This window comes from Vicugna pacos, chromosome 18 (genome assembly GCF_048564905.1).
Source record: "Vicugna pacos chromosome 18, VicPac4, whole genome shotgun sequence".
NCBI lineage: Eukaryota > Metazoa > Chordata > Mammalia > Artiodactyla > Camelidae > Vicugna > Vicugna pacos.
The window spans coordinates 18,597,827-18,619,409 of NC_133004.1; the positions used below are offsets into that span (position 1 = coordinate 18,597,827).

Below are 21,583 nucleotides of genomic sequence, written 5' to 3' on the forward strand. Positions count from 1 at the left end.
AGTGGCAGGTCAGGGCCCAGCCAGGCCTGCTGACCCCACAGAAAGGTGCCTGTGATCCCTGAAATCACACTTGTAACAGGCATACATGTCATGACAACAGGAGAGAACTGGCAGGCTTGGCAAAATTCGTAGGAAATGTCATTTTTTTTAACCCTGAATTCATGTAAACTTGCTGTTTGATAGTTCTGTTAGAGGAGGGGGAGGGGCCTGCCTTCCCGCAGTCAGATGAGATAAGGGTCACCCCTATCATCTCACCCCATGGGAGGCAATGAAAGGGATCTGGGCCACCTCCCGTGGAAGCAGTTGCTTGATCATCTCTGCTGTGTGGCTGTGGGTTAGGGACAGATCCCTTTGGGTACATCAGCTCCAGGGTCCAGGCCACTGGGACATTTGGGTCACCTTCCCTTGCAACAGAGGGTGCAAAGCTGGCAGGTAAACTAACTGCTGCCTAGCAACGTCCTGGATGGGAATACAAAGGAGTATGCCTTCGACTGGCCCAGCCTCTGAGCTTCCAGGAAACTTCCACCTTTGCTCACTAGGTCTGAAAGAACCAAGGTAAGACCCCTCCTTCAGAGAGGAGTCACCTCTAAAATGAGCTCTTCTCCAAAGAGCCAGCATGGTCCTCCCCAGGTAAGAGTGCCACAAAATGGCCTGCCCTTCTCCTTCAACTCCTGCAGCCCCACCCGTGACCCCTGGCTCCTCCAAGGCCACAGACCACCCACTCCGTGAGCTCAGGGCTCGCAGCCCCCAGGGTCTCACCAGGCACTCTCCCCCGAGGAAGTCGGGGATCACTTCTTTGTCCAGGTAGTCGACAAGGCCTCCGGGGCCCTGATAATTGCTGCCACTGTAGATGAGGAACTTCTGCCTGGTGTTCTCGTTGATGAAGGGGCTGATCTGAAATAGGGGGAGATGAGGCAAGATGGAAAGTTTTTTTTTTAATTGAGGTGTCATTCACATAACATAGATTTAACTATGTAAAAGTGAGCAATTTGATGGCTTTTGGTTCAGTCACTGTGTTGGGCAACCATCTGTCACCTTTACTTCCAAGACATTTTCATCCCTCTGGAAGGAAACTCTAGGCCCATTAGCAGTCACTTCCCTCTTCTCTCCCTCAGCCCCTGGAAATCACCAATCTGCTTTCTGTCTCTATGGATTTGCCTATTCTGGAGATTTCACAGAAATGGAATCACAAAATATGTGCCTTTTGTGACTGGCTTCTTTCCCTGAGCATCATGTTTTCAAGGTCGCAGCATGAGTCAGAAGTTCTTTTTCATGGTTGAATAATATTCCACTGTGTGGATGACCAGGCTTTGTTTATCCCAGATGGAAAGTATTTCAACACTGAGCTCTAAGCTGCCCATCAGTCTCATTTGTCATGGCATCCCAATGCTGCTGTGGTGTCTGACTCAGGAAATATTTGGTGAAGGAAGGAAGGAAGGTGGGTAGCCGGACACTTGGCATGGCAGGCCTAGGGCATTTCAGCAAGGAATGTCACCAGCAAAAAATCAAAACAAGAAATCCCACCTGTGTGGGTCACACTCCTTCAGCCGCCCCCCCTGGGAGGGGTCCCCATGGCCTGGCTGCATGCACTGGCCTCCATCTAGTGTGGCCAGTGGGGGATGGGGGTGGCAGCAGGAGATGAGAGGTGGGTACTTCTTCTCTGGCTTCCTCTCTGCTCCATTGCCCCTGGCAGTCCCCACTCTCATCTGTTCCAGCTCTCATGGGGCTCCAGTAACAAGGACATTCCCTCCTCTTGTCCCTCCAGCCATTGCGTGCTGCAGTGGCTAGCCCCTGGGGCCTCTCCATCCTGCCCACCCCTCTACAGGGAGATCCATTGTGTCATACCCCTATTGGAGCCCCCTGGGTGAATTCTGCTTCTGGCCCAACTGACTGGCTCCCACCCCCACCCAACGTACATCTTCTTAGGAAATCTCTAAACAGCAAAGGAACTTAATTTTCACAAAAGCAGGATGTTCCCAGATAAAATGCTTCAGTATCAGGTCCTGCCTGTCCCTCCTGCAGCTCTTGCTCCCCAGCCCAGCCCCAGAAGAGCCTTGAAGTAGCCCCAGAAGCCAGAGAACTTTCTGCCCCAGAAGTCTGCTCATGTCCTCTCCTCTGACAATCCTACCCTGGCTCCCTACTGCCCCAGGACAAGGTCCCATCTTTGCCACAGCCTGGACTCACCAGCCACCGGCCCCTGAGCATCTTCTCATCCTCCTCCAGCCACCCTGGACTGGTTTTTCAGTCCCTCAGAAGCATCCAGCCAGGTCCTGCCTCTAGGCCTTTGCCTGTGATGTGCGGGTCGCCTGCTACACCCTTCCTCCCACCCTTCTCCTGCTGGACTCTTGCTCCCTCCTCAGTCTCAGCCCACATTGCCTGCTCAGCAGGACCTTCCTTGGCTCCACAGTCTAAACGATCCCCCTGCATCACCCCTGCCTTAGTCTCCCCAAGAACCCGAACGCCCCCACACCCTCATCACAGGACATCATGAAGCAGGTACTTGTGTGGGGCTATCTGGTTTCTCTCCCCTGACACACACACACACACCCCATGACGGGAGGAGACACACTGCATCCCCACGGCGCGCATTAAGTACTTCATAAAACACTGAATCCATTTAAATTTCAACTCTCAAGTCTCTATCCAGACTGAACCTCTACGTACAGCAGAGGTTCTCAGGCTTTCCTGGGCACCAAATCCCCGGGCACTTGGTAAGATGCTGCTTCTGAGTCTGTAGGACAGAGAGGGGCCTGACCCTCTGCACTGGCCTGTAGACCACACTTCAGTAGCAAGGCCTCTGGGCAGTGGTTTTCAACTGCAAGTGACAACCAGTAGTGGTTGTGAAATCAACTATGGCTGCGACTTGCCTATTCTGAATGGAAAGGACTAGAAAAGAATAGCAGAGTGTCTTGTAAATACAATAACCATCACTCGTGAATCTGTTGTTTCAGGTGAGTGTGTGTGCGTATGTGTGCACATGCAGGCTCAGGCAAACACTGGGACCAGGTTGCAACATAAAGTCTATTTCTGACTGCAGGTCATGGGCCAAAAGTTTTAAAATCCCTATAGCACAGGATCCCAACACTCCTCAGAACCAGCTCACAGGAGTCTCAGGAATGTGTTACAATTCTAGGTGTGACTCTCATGTCCACAAAGCAAAGCAGGACAGTGGCTATATAAAGTGTGTTCCATCCACACAGTGGAATATTATTCAGACATAAAAAGGAATGAAGTACTGATTCTTGCTACAACATGGATGAACCTGAAATCATGATGCTGAGAGAAGTCAGACAGAAAAAGCCTCCTGTTGTATGGTTCCACTTACACGGAATATCTAGAACAGGCAAATCCGTTAGAGACAGAAAGAAGATGAGTGGTTGCAGAGGAATGGAGGGAGGGATGGGGAGGGACTGCTAATGGGGACAGGGTTTCTTTTTGGGGTGAAGAAAATGTTCTAGAGTTAGCTAGCGGTGATGGTTGCCTAACCCTGTGAATTATACTAAAAACCATTTAATTCTACACTTCACAAGGGTGAACTTTATGGGATATGAATTATATCTCAGTAAAGCTGTTATTTAGAAGAAATGATGCAGGGCAAGCAGGTGGGGCAGCTCACAGAGGGACCTCCTCTCCCGTCTTGGGCTCCTACGCTTTCTTACCAGCGTCCAGAGCACGGGGAAGACACGTGGGGCTCGCACGATGAGCAGCCGGCCCAGGGTCTCTGGGTAGTTGTCCTCCACCACCTCTATCATACGCAGCAGAGCCTTCACCCCCGGCCGCCACAGGTGCCGCAGGCTGAGACCCTCCAGGTCCACCAGGCAGGTCCAGGAGCTGCAGCAGAGACACCCCCTCACTCCGTCTCACTCTGTCACCTCCCAGGGCCCCTGACACCATCCTCAGGGACCCAGAGCCCCACAGACAGGGATGGACAGAGTGGCTCCATAAGAAGCACTGGGAGAAGGGGCCGGAACCACGGGACACTCTTGTGGATCCTGCCACCATGGGGAGGCCACGTGGCACAGAGGTTCAGAGCATACCTGCCAAGGCTGAGGGCCCAAATTCAAGTGCCCAAGAGCTGTGTGCCTTGGGCAACTTCCTCATCAGGACAGAGGCAATGACAATAACTGCCTCATCTCATCAATTGTTGGGATTAAATAAGATGGTCTATGTAAAGCTCTCTGCAAGGACAGGCATGTAGCATGTGCTCATTAAAACCAGTTATTACTACTAATGTTGAAAAGATGCTGACTGCCAAATAGAGCATAAGCACTAAGAGCACACACTCCAGAGCCAGATGGCCTGGATTCAAATCCCAGCACTGCCACATGCTGTGTGGCCTTGACCAAGTTACTTAACCTCTCTGTGCCTCCATTTCATTAAAACTAATTCATTAGGAAAATGACCATTTTGCTGTAGCAGCTGGTCCCTGGGAGCCTGTCCATCCTGCCTTGTTCCCTTCACCTTGCCCACCCACTCCAAGGAGTCCCTTCATGACACCCTGACATCTGAGCCATCTGCGGAGCTTTCCGCTTCTGGCCAGGACCTTGACAGATCAATCCCCCACCCCAACTCTAAAGGACACCTCCTTTGGAAAGCTCCAGACAGCAAAGGAATTTAATTTTTACAAAGATCAGGATATTCCGGGATAAAAAGTTTCATTATCATATCCTGCCTGTCCCTCTGGGGGGTGACATGAGCCAAGGAGCTGGGAAGAGTCCCTGTTACACAAGAAGTGCAATGTCCACATCTGCGTCACCTCTTCAGTCATTGTTTCTGATAAACCATAAAGAAACCCTAGGAAGCTGCCTTAGGTTAAGAATGGTTAAGTGCCTTAGGGCACAATGCCACTGTAAGTATTGGTGTGGGACACTCAGCTCAGAAACAAGTTTGCGGGGAGCAAGAGAGGGGCGGTGGGTCACTGGATGTGCCCAGACACCTGCGAGGTCCACCTGCCTGAGAGACAGTCAAGGTGGATCTTGGGGTGCGAGAGCCTGTCTCAAAGAGCCAAGGCCAGGAGGGCTGCGTGGCGTGGGAAGAAAGTCCATGAGCCCAAGCCAGACGGAAACAGGTTCACATCCCAGCTGTGCCCCTTCCCTGCTCAGCAACCTTGGATGACATCACCATTCTGAGCCCCGGGTTCCCCCTCCATAAAGAACAGGGACGCCAAGACTCCCTGCCTCACAGGGTCGTTTTAAGAGTTAGAGGAGGACATTTCTGTAAGGCGCCTAGCACGCTGCCTGGCGCAGCACCCATGCCCGGTGAACCTCGGCTCTTTTTACTGTTTGGGAGTTTGTCTCTGGCCGGGGTACTTGCCTGATGGGACGGCCAAACTGCTTTGTGTTCCCTTCACACCGCTTCTGTCCTTCCTCGTTGACGGAAAGAACCTGGAAGGCAGAGAAGGTGCTGGTGAACGTTCACTTGGTTGCTCTGGCCGCAGGCAGCCCTGGGGGCTCCCAGGAGCAGGCACCCCGACTCACGTGCTGCAGCAGCACCTCCTCCCCCACCGCCTTCATCAAGCCCTTGGTGTCCATGTGGCCCAGACGCAGGACGTAGAGGGGCCGGCCGTCTGTGGGGCGGGGCCAAGCGAGGTGGGGACAAAAGGGAGCCAGAATTACATACTTTAATATGATACTTTATATACGTTGTATGCATACAATCAGTTCTTATTATTCCTGGTAGCTATGCTCTATAAAGTCACCTCGAACACAGAGTCAGAGAACACCGAACCCAGCTGCTGCTTCCAGGGGGAATACGGAGGTTAAGTTCCTGGCAGCCTCGGGTCGCGACACTCTTGTCCACTGATTAGTACGCAACTTAGTTTTACGTGTGTTTCTATTTAAGGACACTTGTTTAACTTGTGTTGTCGATTCATTAACGCTGAACGCACGGCCAGCAGCGCTGTGCCTGGTGCCTGATATGCAGCTCATCTAACACACCTGTTTTCTCCGTAAGGCACATCACAGCCTCCCTGCACTTACGAACATAGACAGCGCTTCTGCACGACGTGAAATCACCACAAAAAGCACAAAACGCAAAAAATATGGCACTTCATAGACTGCAGAAAGGATACTCAATTCCAACAGGAGCTGAAACAAGGAGGCAGAAGGACACTTGTCCAGCCTCAGCTGGAGAGGGACGTGCACGTCGGATGACTCAGACTTTTTGTCACTCTGTGCATGTCCATGAAGGACAGTGAAGACACCTTGAGTATTGACGTGGGGGTTACAAATAAATTTTAGTGAGTAGTCAAGTTCACAAATATGGAATCCATGAGTAGCTAAGATCGACCGTATATTGAAAGCAGGTGTGCCAACCGGCTCTTCAGGACAGTCCAGCACTCGCCCTAATCAATATATATGGATTTTTAACTAAAGGACATTGAAAAGTATAATGGGCTCTGGCTTCAATGGCAGTTTAATTTTTAAAAAAATCCACAGATGATATTTGTGGTGGGTTGAACAATGTCCCCTGCAAAATTTATATCCACCTAGAACCTCTGAATGTGATCTTATTTGGAAGTAGGGTCTTGGCTGATGTGATTAGTTAAGGATCTCTAGATGAAATCGTGCTGGCTTAGTGTGGGTCCTAAATCCAGTGACCTGGGGTCTTTATAAGAAGAAGAGAGGACACGGAGAGATACACAGTGAGGAAAGCTGTGTAAACACAGAGGCAGAGGTGGGGTGATGGGGCCACAAGCCAAGGAATGCCTGGGGCCACCAGAAGCTGGAAGAGGCAGGAAGGATTCTCCCCTAGAGCCCTCGGCGGAATCATTGCCTTGCTGACACCTTGATTTTGGAATTCTAGAACTCCCGAACAATAAGAGAATAAATTTATGTTGCTTTAAGCCTCCCAGTTTGTGGGAATTTGCTCTGGAAGCCCCAAGACACCAATGCAGCGTTCATGCAGTTCAAAAGTAGTGGTGGGCTGACCCAGCCCCTCGGAGAAACATCTTGTCTTAAGCCCAAAACGACTACTCCAGCTCTGCCTTCTTCATGGCTGGGTTGCCACCTCAAAGGCATCTCTAGATGCCCAGAAGAGACAAAAGGAAAAATAACAAGATGCTAAAATGAAAGCGGGCATTCAAAGCGCATTTGGCAGGGACCCACGCGTGCGTGCTACGTTACGTAAGCAAAGGGACGCACCTATGTCCTGGTAGTGCCAGCCCCCTGCATAGAACTCCTCCAGGAGGGCAGGGGGTCGCCAGGTCTGAAGGAGGAGGTCCACCTGGTGCTGCTTTCGCCAGCTCAAGGACTGGCACAGCATCTCCCGGGCCCTGTCCAGGTGGAAGTCACGAGCCCGCAGGAACCGAAGGATGTGCTCATCTTTGGGAATCTGAGAGCAGGAGGAGAAAGCCCTTAGCGTGGCATGCCGCAGCCCAGGAGATACAACTGGAAAGTGAGTTTCCTGTCTTATCTGCAAAACATTTAGCCGGGAAAGGGACCTTACGCTCAACCGCGACACAGTCTAGGGTGGACTGCGGTGAAGATCTGTGAATTTGGGCTGCTTGAAGTCCCTGTCCTGTGAGGGGGGAGGCATCGCTTTTCTCTTGGGGAATTGCTTTTCCTCCCCCATCCCCAACACCAACCACAGTTTTAGTTGGCCTTGCCAATCATAGTACCCCATACCCATGGCCCTGGGGGTGGACACCATCCATGCCAGGCCAATCAGATCATTTAAACAACTTTAAATCAGAAGAGAAGGGCACAAACCCCTTTCTCTACAGAAGCAAAGGTGAGACTGAAAGCCGTGGGCAGCCACCACGCCAAGCCCAATAAGAAGGCATGTCTGAGGGGAATGAAGCAGAAACAAACAGATACAAGAGCTAAGGGGTCCCGATCACATTGAAGTCCTTGTTCGGGAAATCCCTGAGACAGGCTGCATGGTCCCCTGTGCTGGGCTGAGTGGTGTCCCCCAAAATCATGTCCACCCAGAACCTCAGAATGTGACCTTATTTGGAAAGAGGGTCTTTGCAGAAGTAATTAGTGAGGATGAGGTCGTATTGGACTAGGGGGCACCCTACTGCCATGTCTGCTGTCGTTATTATAAGAGGGAAATTTGGACACAGACAGAGAACACACAGAGGGGAGAAGACCACGGGAAGATGGGGGCAGAGATTGGAGTGATGCTCTGTCAGCCAAGGACGGCTGGCAGCCACCAGACACCAGGAGAGAGGCGAGGGACAGATTCTCCTTCAGAACAGAAGGGACCAACCCTGCCGACACCTCGATTCCAGGCGTCTGGGTTCCAGAACTGTGAGAATAACTTTCTGTTGTTTACAGCCATGCAGTCTGTGGTATTTTGCCTCAGCAGCCCCCGGAAATGAGTACACCCCACTTAGCAGTGTGTTATATGAGCTCATAATTACCATAGCCCCTTTTTTGGCCTTGTTGATTCAAGCTGCATTCTTACCACAGAGAACCCAGGTCTAACTCGGATGCCCAGGTACAAGCGAAGACCCACCAGCGCTCCTTCCTTCCCTCGGGCAGGTATCAACCTCAAGGGAAAGCCAGCCCCAGTAAAAAGGGCCCTTTCCTGAATGCTCTCTGAGCCAGACACAGCTCTAAGCGCTTTGTGTGGATTGTCCCTTGTGATTTGCTCCAGGGGTGGCAGGGTATGCTAACACTGTGCCCATTTTACAGATGAGGAAACAGGCAGACAGATCACATCCCAGCCCAACACTAAAATGATGCCCATACCTACCCCGCAATGGGGGGATTGCAGGGAGGAAGGGCAAGTGACTCACAACTAAGCTGGAAGCTCTTATTCAAGAGAGCTGAAGGTCAGGTCCATGCTTGGGACCTACACGCATGGTGGATACTCACATTTAGGGCTTAGAGTCTAAAGGCAAAAAGGCACATGCAGTCAAAAATCAACCGTCGCAATTCATTAAATCTCTTAGAAAAGCACAAAACATGGTTTTGTGAACACAGGGCAACAGAGCAGTGACTGTAATCCCCAAGGGATGTTGGTGATGTCTGGAGCCACTTTCGGTGTCACAACTGGGGAAGAAGAGCTCCCCGCCTCCAGTGGGTGGGGGGCCAACAATGCTGCTCAACGCCCTGTCGCGCACAGGACGGCCCACCATAAAGAGCCGTCAGGCCTGGAGTGTCAAGAGCGCTGAGGATGGGAACCCCTGCTATCAGTGGTACGCACAGAATGCACAAAACAGGAGATTATTAAAAGAACACAAAATATGGGGTGGGGGGTATAGCTCAGTGGTAGAGTACATGCTTGTCATGCACGAGGTCCCAGGTTCAATCCCCCGTGCCGCCATTAAGGGATAAATTAAAAAAAAAATACATTTTTTAAAAAGAAGACAAAATATAAGTGTCCAGCATTGCTAGTTACACAAGCTTACTTACCCGCCCTTCCTCCCCCCAGTGCCTGAGGCTGAGTAGCTGTAGCCCCAGCCCTGACCCACCTTGCCTTTGTGGGTCTCCTGCAGCCAGTGCCGCAGCTGGATCAGGCAGCTCTCCTGCATGGGCGTGAGATGACCCAGGCACCTCTCGATGTAGTCTGCATCCAGCTTGTCCCCTGGAGGAGAAGAGGGAGTTCAGGACAAGAGAGAGATGCTGCCTCGTCTACCCTTTCTGGAACCCTTGCCTTATCATCCACCTCGAATCTGAAATGTAGTTCAAGCACACAGTGGCCCTTTCACCAAAGAGCCACTGGCCTTCAAATCCTCTAGTGTTTCAAACCATTTTCTGGGTGGTTCTGAAAACTCATGCCGGGGCAAGCCTGGATCTCATTGTGGCAGGTGATTTGTCCCTTTGACCCTCAGGAATCAAGATAATGCCCACACTCTGGAGGTGTCCCATCCTCTGAAGATTATTAAAATATGAGCTCATGTCTACTGACATGCATCATCTGAACGAGTTCTCCCAACACCCCTGGGAGGCAGGCATCACTATCGCTCCCACTTTAGAGAAGGCAAAACTGAGGCCAAGAGAGTTTCAATAACTCAAGTGGGTAAATGCATGTGGTGTGCCCCACATAAAAAGGGGGCAGTGGATAAATACCAGTTCCTTCTGCCTTTGCAACTTTCAGCCCCCTTGTGGGGTTTGAGGCTTTGGCAGACAAAGCCCTGACCCCAAAATACAGCCCTGGAGCTGCATGGATCATTCCACTGTTAAGTCCCTTCTCTCACGATTGGGCTGTTCTGGGTGAGCGTGTGCTGGCATTTAGAGGTGAAGCTCCAAGCTGAGGTCCTGTTGCCCACTCTTAACTGCTGGCATGGCAGATGCTGGCATGATGACGCGTCTCAGCATCTTAGCATCTCAGCAGTGGGTGGAGATGGTCCACAAATGATCAGCCCCCTTGGGCATAGCCCCTTCTTTGTGTGCAGAGGGAACAATAAGAAAACAAATAGAATGGCTGCATATCTATCAGCAGGACCCAGCAATTCCCTCCAAAACAAAAAAAGCCCAGGGCTGGTGGTCACGCCAACTGTGCCAGTAGGCACCTGAGTAAACAGAGGCAGAAGGAACACTGTGGAGGGATCATCCAGATTCCACAGCACCTCGGAGTGGTCAGAAGCAGAGATGCTGAAGACAGGGAGGGGGCAAGGGGAGGGTGAGGGAGGAAATACGAGGGAGGCAAGAGATAGCAGTATCCTTCCGGCCTCTAGGCAGATGTGAGGTCTCTTTCTCCTTCTGAGCACAAAGGCTCAGTGATTCAGAGCAGAGTGGAAGGGGCATGACCATGCCTCCCGCCAGCCATCCTGAGTACCGGCTCTGATCAGCACAGAGAAAGAAGGGAGGAGCTGGTGCAAAATGGGGAGGGCACAGGGCATGACCTGCGGAGTGTGTGCACAGGAAAGGGCAGAAGAAGTGCAGTGTTGTAAAAAAAAATTCTTTTTAATATTTTAGAAATGTACACACAATGGCAGCCAGCTAGTGCACACAGTTAATGCAGAATAAATATTTGTTAAATGAACAAATTTTGTTCTTCCTAAACACAGCCCCAGATGTGTTTTCAGTTACACAGCATAATTCTAACTCAGGCAAGCCCTTATATTTCAGTGGCCCCAAAGAGAAGACTGAATCATCATAAGCACAAATGCGTGTAGTTAAAACTGGATTCGTGGGGTGTGTGCAGTTTTGTGTCCTAGCTTTTTCCTTTGCATTGTGAACATTTTCCATGCCGATAAAAGTCTGAAGTATGACAAAGGGCTAATTGCCTTAATACGCAAAGAGCTCTTACGAAGCAATAAGAAGTTGATGGGCAAATAGGAAAATGAAGATAGGACAAGATCAGAATTCACACACACACAAAAGGGAAAAAGTCACTAAACATGAAAAAATAAAACTTGACCTCACTCATAAAGAAAGAAGTGGTCACTAATCTACCAGTGGTCACTCTTTACCTTTCAAAAGTTGGAAACGTTTACTAATAGTTTTGTGGGAAGCTGGAGTAGAGTCAGGAATATGCAGTTACATACTCCGGTGGGATCATTGATGAGGAGAAACTCTTTGCAGGCCTAGCTCATAAATCGACCAAAATTTTAGATGCTTATAACCTTTGGCCCAACAAATCAACTTTTAAAATTATATGCTATGTATATGGTCCTGTAAATATTTTTTAAAAACCTAAGTACAAAGAGGTGCCTCATTATTTGTATTTAAAAAAATGGAAACAACCTACATGTCCATCAATAGGAGACTAGCTAAAAAACTAATTAAAATAATAAATAATAAATAAATATCTGTTAATAAATAAAATATGGTTCCACCATACCGCAAAATACTGCAAAGCGCTAAGACATGTGCACCAATACAGACAGCTGTTCAAGCAACATTAGTAAGTGAAAAAAGCAAAATATCAATTGAAATGTATAATATACTCTCATTTATTCCATGTAGGTTACACATGTATGTGTGCATATCATGTACATATTTATGCCCACATAGTTTCAGGAAACCTGTCATCACCTCCAGGGAGAGGAAAGGAATCTCACTTCCTACATCACATCTTCCGAGCAGTTTGAATTTTTTTTCTACCATGATCATGCATAACTCATTTAATTTAAGAATAATAATAAAAACCAGAGAAAAGAGCAGCCCTGAGGCACCAGATCAGTCAATTCCTGATCTAGAAAGAATCAGTTCTGGCTCTTGGGTCAGAGAGGAGAGAAAACAAAGCAGCTGGAAGAGGAAGGAAGCCAAGTCCCGGGAGTGCACAAACCCACTGCGGCCCCGGGGGCAGACCTGGCCTCGATGGCAGCGGACCTACCGACCTGCGGACCTACCGACCTACTGACCTACCGTCAGCACCGACTGTCTCTGGAACAGGATTCTGAGCACCGCCAGACCTGCCAACCTCCAGGAAGCAGGGATCCTTCAGCCTAGTCTGGGAGTGGGCCTCTTCCTCTCGGACTGGGGCAGGCGTCCACCGGGGAATGTGAGAGGTGCCCTGGGAGATGAGCTCGTTCAGGTAATGCTCGATCACCTCCTTCCCCTGGAAGCCAGAGAGGCATATCAGCATCGTGGAGGACACCAGGGGTGTCCGAGCCAGCCTTGCTCCGGCCCCAGCCTGATATGTGGCTATTGAGCAGCTGAAATGCAGCCAGTCCAAATGGAGACATGCTGGGAGCATTAAATATGCACCAGTGCCAAATGGGAATGTAAAATAGCCCGCAATAGGTTTTATACTGATAATACATGGATAAAATAGACTGTTAAAATGGAGTTCACCTGTTTCATTGCATGAAATGGCCTCTGCTCAGTGATGGGTCTGAGATCTTTAAACCAAGCAGTGCATACTGTCCCTCTGTCCAGAGAGTTCACTGCACATGCCCAGGAGCATCAGGATAATGACTATGGTGCCCCATTACGGGCCAGGTGCTTCCTACCCATTATCTCATGTGATACGACCATGATTAGAACACTCATTCTACTGATGGGGAGACTGAAGCTGAGGAAGGTTAAAGGTCTGTTGGAGGCACATCCAGGTCTGCAGTCTCCAAGTCTGCACACCTTCCTCCGACTAAGCCCGCCTCTTACCTTCTTGACGTTGGCTGTGTATTGCTTCATGGCAATCTTTTCTAAGGCACTTTCGAAGCCAAAAAAGGACCGGATGTCAAGTGAGGCGGATTGCTCAAAGCACGTCCACTCTTCATTCTCAGGATGGACCTGGAAGCCAGGCAGGAGTGGTGACACAGTCTCAGTGTGGGGGATGTCACGCCCTCCCTGGGTGCTCTCTCGGGGACCTGGACCCAGCCAGTGCAAGCAGAGGACAGCACATCACAGCCTGACAACACCCAAGGGCAACAGGAGTACCAAGGGGCTCTGCGCAGAGAACAGTGCAAGGTCTAAAGCCTTAGAGAACAAAGAGCTTTCTCAGGAGGGACTGGAAGAAAGTGGGTCTGATAGTCCTGTCAGTTAAAAATTATATGCACATAATAATACACTTAAATAAATAACGTATTTTATATATCATTATAAATAAATGTTATACAAAACTATTGTTTTATATTTTCAAAATATTTATAATGCTATGTATTTCTATATTACATATTTATTATAAATAAATATTTATATATATGTCAGCAAAGGCAAACTTTGCTGACAGAGCTACTATCCAAACCCAGGCTTAGAGCCTCTCAAACTTCGGTGGGCAGAAACATCAGCAGGGTGTCTGTTAAATATTCAGACACCTGGCTAAACAGGTCCAATGTGAGGCTTTTGAACCTTATATTCACAAGCAGCCTTGGTGATGCTGATCACCAGCTGTTGGCAGAACTCACTCTGAGAACTCATACCTCCCCAGACACCCAGTTTCCAGGAGGCCCCAAGAAGAGCTGGAGGTGTGCAAGGAAAAAAAACTATGAGCATTTACTGGATGCCTGCTGTATACGAGGCACCACACTAAGTGCTGGGGACAAGACAGATGAATAAGGCAAGGTCTCCAGAGGGAGAGGCTGGGCGAAGACACACCAAAAACACCTGCAGAGAGAGAGCAAATAGCTCAGTGGTAGAGTGCAGTGCTTAGCATGCACAGGGTCCTGGGTTTAATCCCCAGTATCTTCATTAAAAAAAATAATTAATAAATAAATAAATAAATAAATAAATAAGCCTAATTACCCCCCAAGGAAAAAATACTAAAATAAAAACAAAACAAAACAAACAAAAAACCCCTACAACACCGGTAACTAACCATGGTTATTTCCCTGGAGTTATCACCATGAACACTATCGTTTGGGATGTCACATGGGCTGAGGGTCTTTACCTACATTATCTCATTTGCTCTTCCCAGTGCCCAATGAGGCAGGTTCTGCTGCTGTCTCCATTTCACAGATATGGAAAGGTGGCCCAGGAAGGGGAAGCAACTGACCAATGTCACTCAGCAAGAACATGGCAGAGCTGAGTTCCATCCCAGCAAATGTCTCCAGACTCCTCACTGCAGCCCCCGAGGCCAGTAGGACCGGGCCCCAGCAGCCCCCATTCTCAGACCTTGCTTCTCCAACTCAGGGTCTTCACACATGCTGTTCCCTCCTCTAGACTCTGTTCCCAGCCCTCTCATCCTTCAAATCTCAGCTTTGCTGGCACCTCTACAGAGAGGCCTGGGGGACACTGTTACCTTCTCTCATTTTCTGTAATTCTACTTGCTGGATCCCTTCTTAGCACTTGTGACAAAGGTGTAAGGATATATTGATTTGGTTTTTTCTCATCTGTGTCTCCCACTGGAATGGAAGTTCCATGAGGGCAATGATCAGGCAGATTGCTCCACTGCTTGGTGTCAGGGTGGCTGCCACACAGTAGGTGCTCAATCAATATGAACTGGAGAATAATAATACTTATCATTAATTTTATTAAAAGGTAACATGTACACACAGAACTCAGTAGGTGCCAGGTACTGCTCTAAGGGGCTTGAATATTCTACTTCATTTAATCCTCACCACAACTCATGTGGTAGGTGTAATCATTAATCCCACATTACAAAATAAAGAGACGGATGGAGAGTTTCATGAAGGAAGGAGGCAGCGAGGCAGGGTTGCCAGATTTAGCCAATAAAATACAAGATGCCCGGGCATATATGAATTTTAGATAAACACTAATAACATTTTTGTATGTCCCAAGAAATTTTTGAGGTTGCTTAAGCTAATCTACCTATCTATCTATCTATCTATCTATCTATCTATCTATCTATCTATCTCAGCTGTACGTATGAACTGCAGATGTAAGGAGTGTCTTGCATCCTCATATCGCCCTCGGAAGGTGCGAGTCCGCAGGATGAAATGCACCGACATCAGGTGCGGGTACCAGGATCTTGGGGCGGCCTGCCCGCTGCTCACCGTGTAGCTGCAATTCTCCTTGACCACCACGCGGCTGGCGAAGGTCTCGTTGTGCGCTTCGATGAGGAGCGTCCTCTCCTTCCAGTTCAAGACGTTTCTCTGCACGAAGACCACGTGCTCGACGCCAGCAATCTGCAGGGAAGGGGCAGCGCGGGGCATGCGGGACTTGAGAGAGACTCGGGGGCGAACCCAGAGGGCTGGCCCAGGTCACTCCCAGACGCTGAAACCCCCGGTGCCCCGCCCCACACCTGCCCACCAACCAGAGCACGGATCCCCGACTCCATCGCTCTTTTCCCCACCTCCCTGACCGGGGAGCCCCTCTTAATTCTAGTCCCGGGACAACGCCCAGTCTCAAACCAGCCTCCCGGCCCTCGTCTCCCCAAGACCCGGGCGGGCGCCCACCCCAGGACCCCAGTCTGGGCACCAACACACAGTAGCCCCACCACTGCCTGGACGCACCCCCACACACACACCCTGTCCCAGGTCTCCTTCCAGCTGTCGGCCTCCCACCCATCGGGGCCCCTCCTCAGAGGGGTCCCTGGTTCTCTGGAAACCCCTCCAGGACGCCCTCCACGCTCACCTTCCGCAGCAGCCGGGGGGCCTCCACGCGCAGCCTGCAGCTCCGCTCCACCACGTGTACAGCCCCGTCTGCGCTGCGGAACTCGCTCAGGACCTCACTGCCCAGGAAGACCGGGATCTGTGGGCAGGTGGGGAAGCGCTTCTCATAGGCCTGGGGACAGAGCAGGGTGGTGGGGAGGGTGGGGTGAGCATCAAGGGAGCAGGGGGCGGCCGAAGAACAACCCTCCTGCCTCCAGCCCTTGCTGGGCTGTTGTCTCGTTTCCGGGTATCCAGAGCAGAGCAGAGTGGCCCAGGCCATGGGAAGAGCAGTGGCCACTGCTGTATTACCACAAGCCCATCGTCTTAACATCTGTTTTAGAGCAGTGACACAGGAGTACCTGAGTGATGACTTGGCCAATCACTTTTTGGCTCTAAATTTGGGTTTTTGCCCTCGGAAGGAAGAGTGGGCTTCCTTGGGGCATTTTTAAAGAAGGCATCTTTTAGAAACAAACAATTGACAAAACCAACACCCATTCATGATTTAAAAAAAAAAAACACTCGACAAACTAGGAATAAAAGGTAACTTTCACATCCTGATAAAGGACACCTACAAAAACCCCAGCTAAGAGGGGAGGATAATAGCTCAGTGGCAGAGTGCATGCTTAGCATGTACCAGGTCCTGGGTTCAGTTCCCAGTACCTCAATTTAAAACCAAAAAACCCAGCTAACATCATGCTCAATGGTGAAAGACTGAAGGCATTCCCCCTAAGATCAGGAACGAGGCAGGGATGTCTGCCCAGGTTGCTGTCCAGGGGGTTCTAACCAGGGCAGTTAAGCAAGTAATAGAAATAAAAGGCAGTTCAGAAGTGCCAGGGTCAGAGCCGCTGGGGGGCGTGCCGGCATCTGTGGCTGACAGTATTCAAGCAGGGTTTTGCTCTGAGAGCCTGTCACAGCTCACATGTCCCGGAATCAGGATCAAAGTGAGCTCCAAAAATAGTGCTGGCATCTGAGGACACACACCTCCTCCCCATCCCTTCTGGCTCCTGAGGTGGGAGAGGCGGCACCACCCAGCTCAGAAGGGCAGAGGTGGGGGAGGGGCAAGGAGGAAATGCCTGGTGCCCTGGTGTCACCCCAAACCCCACGAGGCCAGCACAATGCGTCCTCCGTCAGGGTCAGGAGGACAGGGCTGCCTCCCTATGTAGAAGCTGGTTGCTTTGTACAAACACACCAGAGTTAGAATAACTCTCTCCAGGGGAGAATGCCCAATGGGGCTCCTGGGGGTCTGGGCTCAGAGGGCTGGCAAGGGAGAATTGTGTGCCCCCTGCACATCTCAGGCCTCCTTGAATCCTCTTTCAAAGGAAGAAATGCCTTTAAAAGAAGGCATTTTTCCACTGAGGAAGGAGCTGCATTAGCAAAGTGAGTAGAGCCTGGAGGGAGGGGTGGGCAGGGGGCGGTCAGGTATCTGGTTTGAAGCCCCGCTCCACCTCCTCCCAGAGGACAGGCAAGTCCCTTCTTTCCTCTAAACATGTTTCATCATCTGGAAAATGAGTATATACTAGGTTGAGTATCTCATGCAGAGCCTGGCCCATAGTGGGCATCCAGGATTTTAATTCTGCAAGCAAAAGGGCTCAAACGGTGGCACAGCGCAGCTTTGTAAGAACTGCAAACAGCTCCCTCCTAGTCCCTTCTGAGCAGAGTTTCAGAACTGGTCAGGTTCAATTAGAGGCTCTGCTTCCTTCTCACCGGGTGAGCTTGGGCAAATCACTTGCCCTCTCTGAGCCTGCATCTCCTCACCTATAAAATGGGCTGATGGTAAGGATGTCACAAGATCATGTCTCAGAATAATTGGCACAGGATGAGCCTCGACTCAGCTCCTCCGGCTGTGTGCTTTCTTCCATTTAATCCTCTGAATGCTGTCCTCATTGACAAATGAGGAAACTGGAGATCAGAGAGCCTAAGTAATTTACCCAAGATCACACAGTACAAAATGGTGAATCTGGATTTGAATCCCAGGCCAGTCCAGCACCCACTCCCTCATGAACCCCTTGCTCCGTAGCTTGGAAACAAAGCAGGCATTGTCCCCTGGGGCCATGTGGTCATGATTTCTCCTTTCTCCACCCTTAACCCTTCAAATTCTGCCAGACAGGCCACACTGTCCCTGAGTGTGTCTATATCCTCTGTTCTTCAGTCGCTCTCCAGCTCCCCAGATGAATCAACATACTCAAAACAGGCCTGGATGCTCAGAAAAAATCCCACACTCCTTATTCTGTCCCACCAGGTCCTGGCAATCTGTCTGTCCCACCAGCCCACCTCCCACCCCAGCCTCCTTCACTCTGCTCTAGCCTTGCTGTTTGTGGAACACACAGTTATAAGCTGAATTGTGTGTCGTTCCCCCTACTCACCCCTAACAGAATTCATATGTTGAAATTCTAACCTCCACCACCTAAGAATGTGACAGATGTAATTAATTAAGACGAAGCCATACTGGAGTAGGGGGAGGCCCCTAATCCAATATGACTGGTGTCCTTTTAAAAAGGAGAAATTTGGACACAGGCACACACACAGGAAGAACATCATGAGACAACGAAGGCACAGATCTGGTTGGAAGCCAAGGAACACCAAGGATTACCAGCCACACTAGCAGCTAGGAGAGAGATATGGAACAGATTCCCCCTCATAGCCCTCGAAAGGATCCAACTCTGCCGACACTTTGATCTCAGGCTTCCAGCCTCCAAGACTGAGATAAAAAATGTCCTGCTGTTTAAGCCACCTAGTTTGTGGTACTTTGTTATGGCAGCCACAGGAAACAAATATACCCATCAAGCTTGTTCCTGCCACAGGGCCTTTGCACTTGCTGCTCCCTCTGCTTGGAACACTAATCAATCCACTTGACAGCAAAGGGGGAGGGAGGGATGAATTACATGTGCTTCTGAAGTGTGGGAGACCTGGATCGAGGGTTCTAGAGACGCTCTGGCTTCAGGGACTCATCCACACTGGTCCTTCTTCTTGGGACACTCTCCCCTGCAAGGCTGCCTCCTCCTCTTTTCTCTGTCCTTTTGGTTCGTTCGTTTTCTTGGTAACACTTATGGCACCTTCTAACCATATATGTGCCTGCAAGTGGCATCCCCAAGGCCTGGGCTATGTGCTTTTCGGCAGCACTGACCTCAAACCTGCGCCCATCTCAATTCTCAGCACACACTAGGACCAACAAAGAAAAGCCAACGAGCATAGAAAGAAATAATTCACACTTGCCAATGGCCCACACAGCCCGAAGAAAGGTGTCCAGGGAGGGGAATGACAGGCTGTGAGCTCAGCGCACACAGCCAACAGAGCATCACCAGGCTGACTTCCTGTCATAACAACTTGTTGGAAGAGCCCTGTCTGGAGCCCCTAGATAACAGTGGGGCTGGTCAGCAGCAGAGGGGCGCTTGGGCACAACTCTCCCTGACCGTGACAGGGAAGGCATTGCCTTCCTCAAGTAAGCAGTGGCTGCCCAACAATGGCACCATCCCAGGCATTGGGGGAACCCCAGAGCTCAGGCTCCACCTGGAAGATGGGGTACCTGAAATAAGGAGTCTACCCAGTGCCAGTTCTCCAGGATCAGGGGGCTGTCAGCCAGAGATTCCCTGTATTTGTGAGGGCTAGTGTCAGACACCACTGTACTGACATTTATGGAGGGCTGACTGCACCATTTTTGTCTTCATGACACGCTGATGGGATGGGAACTCGTATTTCCCCATTCTACAGATGAACAAGTTGAGGCTCAGGAAGGCAGACTGACTTGATTTACATCACATGGCCAGTAAGTGGCGGGGTCGGAGCACAGAGCCATCTGACCCAGACCCCAACCCTGATCCACCCTGTCCTGCTTCTCAGGGGACTTTGACTTCATCACACGTGTCAGTGCTGTGGAAATCCTGAGTCCCCTGGCCTAAAACCCATAGACTGGGGGCCGTCTTCAGCAGGTCACAGGGTCTTACAGGATCAAATAGTTCACAGGACCCTCCCTGTGTTGGAGACCAGCTCACACAGCTGGTTTTGTCCCTGCTTAAGAGCCTCAGATGCTGACTGCTGTCCCCATGAGTCAGGCCTTCGCATCTCCCCACTGGACAAACACATGGTGTGGCCTCCTCAGGGACACAAGGTAGCAGAAGGATTCAATTTCAGCCCTTCTGCCAAATGGCTGGACAGGGACACCCAAGCCTGCCAGCTTAGAAATGGAGCTGGTCCCAGGCCCAGAACCTGCTCAGGCAGGGCCGCGACTGGGCCAGGCAGAGGCCAATGGAAACTTCCGCTGAAGGCCTCCTGTGGGCCACTCATCCTGCAAAAATCCACATCAACAAACTTAGCGTGTACAGACAGGAGGCTGGATTCCTAGCCAGACTTGCCCACCTCCAGGCTGGGGAGCCTTGAGCACAGCACTTCCCCTCTCCCCCTGAGGCCCATCTGTAAAGGGGAGTAACCATGGAAGCTCCCAACCAGCTCTCAGCTGTGTCTGTTTCCCTGCTTCCTGTGTCACGACCGCTGAAGTAAAAAGTCATCAGCCCCGAATCCCCAGCGCTTGTCAAATGCCTAGCACGCAGTCGACACTTAGTAGACACGATGTCATGAATGAATGACTGGGTAGCGTAGCCATGAAGTGCATGGACTCTGGGGCTTGGGTTCTAATCTCTGCTCTGCTTCTTACCAGCTCTGTGGCCTTGAACAAGTCAACAAGCTCTCAGTTCCTTCCTCCATTTGCTAAGAGGAGAATAAGAAAAATAGTACTGTACCGAATTGTTAGGGGAATACGGGAGTCCGCTTTGGCAAAGCGCTGAGAACAGTGCCTGGCACATGGTTCATTCTACATAAGCATTTGTTAAATAAATTTAAATTTTAAAAAAAGAGTGAGATTCTAAAAAGTACAGAAAAGCTATTTCTGCTAATCACTTGACAGCTGCTCCCTCCTCCCCTCGCTCCTTCCTTCCTGCTCTTCCTCATGCAAATTCAAAGGAAGCTGGAACACGACTTACCCCAAACTTTCCACCAAAAGTGGGGAAAGAATATCCAAACCACAGCAATGGATTCTAGCCAAATACTTCACCTTCCCTTTCCATGCCGCAGGTTGGATCCAGGCGCTGACCACAAAGTGCGCCCTCCCCATCACATCCCTCAAGGGTCTTCTTTGTCCACCTCCAGCTTTCCCTGCAAGCCTGGGAGACCCCAGGATAGATGTATCAATCCTCTCAACTCCCCCAGCTCTTTTTCTAAAAATGGAGATATAATTCTCCTGTTATAAAACGCACCCTCCTAAAGTGTACAATCAATGGGTTATAGAACATTCACTAAGTTGTGCAACCATCACCACTATCTAATAGCAGAACGTTTCATCTCCCCAAAAGAAACCCCGACACCCATCACAGTCACTGCTCATCCCCCTACCCAAGCCCTAGGCAACCACTGATCCACTTTCTGTCTCTATGGATTTGCCTTTTCTGGAGATTTCAGACAAATGGAATCATTCAATACATGGCCTTTTGTGTCTGGCTTCTTTCACTGATGGTTTTGACCCATGTTGTAGCCTGTGTCAATGCTTTATTCATTTTCATAGCTGAATAATATTCCATTGCGTGGACACTCTCCCCCAACTCTTGGCAGAGTTGCTCAGAATTGATGAAGGAGCAATCAGACACCCCCGATGGCAGCAGTGTTGTCCCAGCTGATGAAAGGACCCGGGCATGGGAGAACCAGGGA

At 50.2% G+C, this 21,583-nt stretch overlaps 1 protein-coding gene across 1 annotated transcript in view; it reads right to left on the reverse strand.

The window, feature by feature from the left end:
* The window catches only part of SEC14L5 (SEC14 like lipid binding 5), a 36,824-nt gene that overhangs the window by 5,558 nt on the left and 9,683 nt on the right, over positions 1 to 21,583 (reverse strand). Inside the window, exons 3-12 of the mRNA XM_006204213.4 lie at positions 15,873 to 16,022; positions 15,293 to 15,424; positions 13,002 to 13,130; positions 12,264 to 12,456; positions 9,422 to 9,534; positions 7,143 to 7,332; positions 5,478 to 5,566; positions 5,314 to 5,384; positions 3,660 to 3,831; positions 760 to 894 (exon numbers count right to left, since the gene is read on the reverse strand). Coding sequence (XP_006204275.1) covers positions 760 to 894; positions 3,660 to 3,831; positions 5,314 to 5,384; positions 5,478 to 5,566; positions 7,143 to 7,332; positions 9,422 to 9,534; positions 12,264 to 12,456; positions 13,002 to 13,130; positions 15,293 to 15,424; positions 15,873 to 16,022 — 1,374 coding nt within the window. The remainder of the gene's footprint in view (positions 1 to 759; positions 895 to 3,659; positions 3,832 to 5,313; positions 5,385 to 5,477; positions 5,567 to 7,142; positions 7,333 to 9,421; positions 9,535 to 12,263; positions 12,457 to 13,001; positions 13,131 to 15,292; positions 15,425 to 15,872; positions 16,023 to 21,583) is intronic.